A 4,004-nucleotide genomic window follows, 5' to 3' on the forward strand; every position below is an offset into this window, starting at 1 on the left:
TATACCGTTAATACATACAACTATGTATGTATGGCATGCAATTTGGTGACAAATTTCTCGCTATTCTTCCTTCATCTCACGTACATGTTCTCTCTCTCTGAACAATCATAAAGGATCACATTTCTCTGATTTGCTGACCTGTGACATGTGATTATGGCAAGTGCCAATTCATTGTGATACCTTTCGATTTGCCAACTCCATATATAATAGGGGCGTAGTTCGAGGAATATATGTTTGGAGATCCTCTAAGAGATTAGTATTTAGAATTAATATTTATTTGATAACAACAAATGTGATTACAAAATATCTATATTTCCAAAAATTCACTTCAAGAATCACCTCACTTTACTATTTTAGTTGTCTTGGAAAGCATTTTTAATTTTTCCTTATAGTTCCACATATAGCTTTGGACAATCATCCCTTGATGAGCTAGCTAATGAGATTAAGTTAAGTTCAATATACATTTCTTATTATGCATGGTATCAAATCAATAAGGGGTCACGCGTTAGAATTTTACTGTCACCTATTATTAAATTTTTTTACGTGGTTGGGCCACGAAAATGAACAAATTAAACTTGTACGTAAAAGAAAATAAAAGTGAATTCGCTAACCGTTTAAGTTTTTAGATAATGTCACACCTTTCAACATTAACAACTCGTCAATTGGTGTAGCAAGGACTAGTCAAAGATCTGCAAAGATGTTCAACTTTTTACAATCAACAAGGCGATACTATATTTTTCTATTAAACAAAAAAGAAAGAAAAAACCATTGCAAAATGGTTTCTGTACATCCAAACTCTTGCCAATTTGTTGGCTCATGAACCAATAAACTATACACATCCTCCTAGTTACATTTGTAAAGAATTTTTGAAGTAATAAAGAAGAAAGAAAAGCCTATGTGCTTATATTAAGGCAAAAAAAAAAAAAAAAAACTCTCTTACTGTGGAAAATCATGGTATTCACAGCATATGTTGGATCAAACCATAAACAGTCACAAGAGCCATCACTAGTGAGTGATCAACATGAGGCTCCACCACTAGACTTAATACATCATCCCCAAATTGAACTGCTGAATTTGATAATAATTGCTTTTGTTTTACCTGCAAAAACGAAGATTAACGACATTGTTAAAAAATATCCACTTGAATTTAGACGTGAAAGCAAAAGTTATGTTGCGTCTATATATATGCTGCCATGAGAAGATGTAAAATGATAAAATTTTAACATTATCTGTCTTATTTTTCAGGTAACTATGGAATTTGTAATTATCTTTTATGTGTAAAGTTCTTGGATTAGTGTATAGAAGTTAACAAACTAGATCATCTTCTCTTTCATATTTGCTTCAACTAATAAAAAGGAAAATTATAACGAACGTACCTCTGCGATAAGTGTGTTTTCTGTGCTGACAATCTTGAAGCCTGGTTTGCCTTGTAAAGCAACGATCCTATAGCTGTCCGAATCAGCAATATCACACCCAAAAATAATATCGTACTTTAACTCTCCCCAGAGTACATGTCCATTTTTTCTTACTTCAAAACAAGGAATTTCCTCATCCATCTTATAGCCATTCCAATGTCCGCAAAGTGAAAATTTCTGAAAAAAATAGTAAAAACATTCAATTAGTAAGCATAAATTAGGTTAATCTGAATATTCATCGTGCTATTTTTAGGTTAAAAGAACTGCCTAGAGTATTTTATTGGAAAAATGACAAACCGTTCTCAAAATAATAGGTGAAATAATATGTATATTTTTATATATATTTTTGTATATATATACATACCGTATGTTATATACAAAAATTATACAAATTTTATATATTTTTTGGCTACGGAATATAAATATTTCTGACGCGGGATAAAAGTGAAAAAACCCTATTTTATTTGTACCTTTTTACGTAGAGAAAAGAGAACTTTCCCCTGCAGATCCATGAGATGGACTTCACTGCTAGACTTTTTGTTGTAGTTGTCAATTCTGTAAATAATTCGACCATTTGAATCAAAAACAGTGCAGCCATTTCCTTGGAAGACTAGAGATTTCATCCATAAAGTAAATGTTTCTCTTTTTGATGTCATGTATGAGATTGTGGAAGAAGAAGAAGAAGAGGTAGAAGCAGAAGAAGAAGTCATAGGATAAATTCTAGCCATTGGAAATAATTTAGAGAATACAAATTAAGTTGGGTTTGAGATAGAAGACCTTTAAAGAGACTTAAATACTTCAAGAAATGTAGTTGAGATCGAGAGTACCATTTAGATGATTAAACTAATTGCTATGTCCCATTTTAAAATGAATAATATCAAGGATTGAGATAAAGTTCAATAAAAAAATAATCTCTCACTTATTAGTCTACTTTATTTGTCCAAAAAAATATCCACAAACTAAAACCAAGCATTTTTTTTTATATAAATCTTCTTTCTTTGATGAATTTATTATGTATTTTTGTTCAATATGGGTGACCTAAAGAGACAATTGAAAGGAAAGTAGTAATTATCACGTTTAAAAGCATAGCTATATATGTGGGGAAAGGTTTGTTTTGTCATTCATTATGTTTGCCGTTCAGGGTTCGATTCATTATTGTGAAATACTATACTTAATTTAGATCAAGCCCCATACCCTTTTTTCCAGTTTAATTTATCTTTTGATGGTAGCTTTTAGTACACCATAAATAAATAAATTGGTGAAAAAGACAATAGAGCAAGTTTAATTCAATCAATATTCAATACTTTCTCCGGTCTAATTTAATTGATTTTTTGGTTATTTTCACACATATTAAAAAATTCACCTTTTAACATTAGATAACAATAGAATTGACCATATTAACCTTAATTTGTTCATTGAAAATATAACAAATACTCCTAGGCTCTTTACTCCAAAGGCAACTTTGGAAAAAAAGAAATTAATTCCTTCTTGATATCTGAAAATATCAAATATTGTGGACCACAGAAAAAACTAAAAATCAATTAGAGTGGATCGAAGAGAATAATATAGTAGTTTTTAATGCGTTCATGCCATGAGAAAAAGAAACATTTATATGTTGCTTTGTCACCTTGTCCACTATTTGCAAGATATATTATTTAACCTAGTTTAATTTAGTGTAGTAGGGACGTATTTTCTTAGAGATGAGGGACATTAAATTGGCAGTACACATTGTGTGTTTCGTCAATATCCTGGTAAGAACAAACTTTTAAAAGTTACTTTCTGTTATTTTTTCCGATGACAAGAAATTACCCGATGAAAATCTATGCTATACTTTATTCATTTTAATCACGAAATAAAAATATTTTTTTTAGAAACGAACGAAAAGATAAAAGAGAAAGAATATAAAAAGTTGATAACAATGCCTACTTCTGGCTTCTGGGTGTTACGTGCATACACCTAAGCATTAAAAGGGAACTTTAAATACAAAGAAAGTCAACCTAATGGATTGACTCCTCCGATATTTCCACACGTGTATATACCCCATACAATATAATGTTTTTTACCCTATAAATTCATAAATTAGATGTTCCCATTCTTTCACTAAAATATCAAAATCAATTTTCGAAAAAACGGTTGTTACTCTCATGAGGCTGCATCAAAATCCACGTGTGAACTCTACGGTTTACACGTGCAGAAAAATAGTTTGGGTCATCAAATACTCATATATAAGAGTGTATGCATAGGAGTTAGAGGTGTCAAAATATTCATTTGCTTCAGATTTTCGATTGGATATTAGGATTCTTTCACAATGCCACAGAACCGCGTTAAATCAATAAAATTGTGTCATATGTTTACAAATTTTATAATCTATTAGGTTAGGCGGTTCACATAATTTATCAACAGAAAGTGCATGTCAAATTAATAGCTATGGTAAAAAATTTATAAATGAGAGAACCCACTTTCTAAAAAGTTTTTGAACGATATAATTCTCAACTCAACAAGCAAGTAGTTCCGTCAAATTATGAAAAATATTTATCTGCAAACGAAAATTTAGTTACACCAAACCAATAAGTACATCAAAATGTGTTT

General features: G+C 30.4%; 1 protein-coding gene across 1 annotated transcript; it reads right to left on the reverse strand.

Annotated features, from left to right (window-relative positions):
- Positions 1–719: 719 nt before the first annotated feature.
- Positions 720–2,150, reverse strand: LOC104095770 (protein LURP-one-related 4-like). Its single transcript, XM_009601969.4, has 3 exons — positions 1,886–2,150; positions 1,377–1,592; positions 720–1,099 (listed from the first exon to the last, which is right to left on the reverse strand). Exons 1-3 carry the CDS (start codon positions 2,141–2,143, stop codon positions 959–961), a joined length of 615 nt encoding a protein of 204 aa, XP_009600264.1. The 5' UTR covers positions 2,144–2,150; the 3' UTR covers positions 720–958.
- Positions 2,151–4,004: the final 1,854 nt, after the last annotated feature.

Source organism: Nicotiana tomentosiformis, chromosome 12, assembly GCF_000390325.3.
Source record: "Nicotiana tomentosiformis chromosome 12, ASM39032v3, whole genome shotgun sequence".
In the NCBI taxonomy this organism is placed as follows: Eukaryota; Viridiplantae; Streptophyta; class Magnoliopsida; order Solanales; family Solanaceae; genus Nicotiana; species Nicotiana tomentosiformis.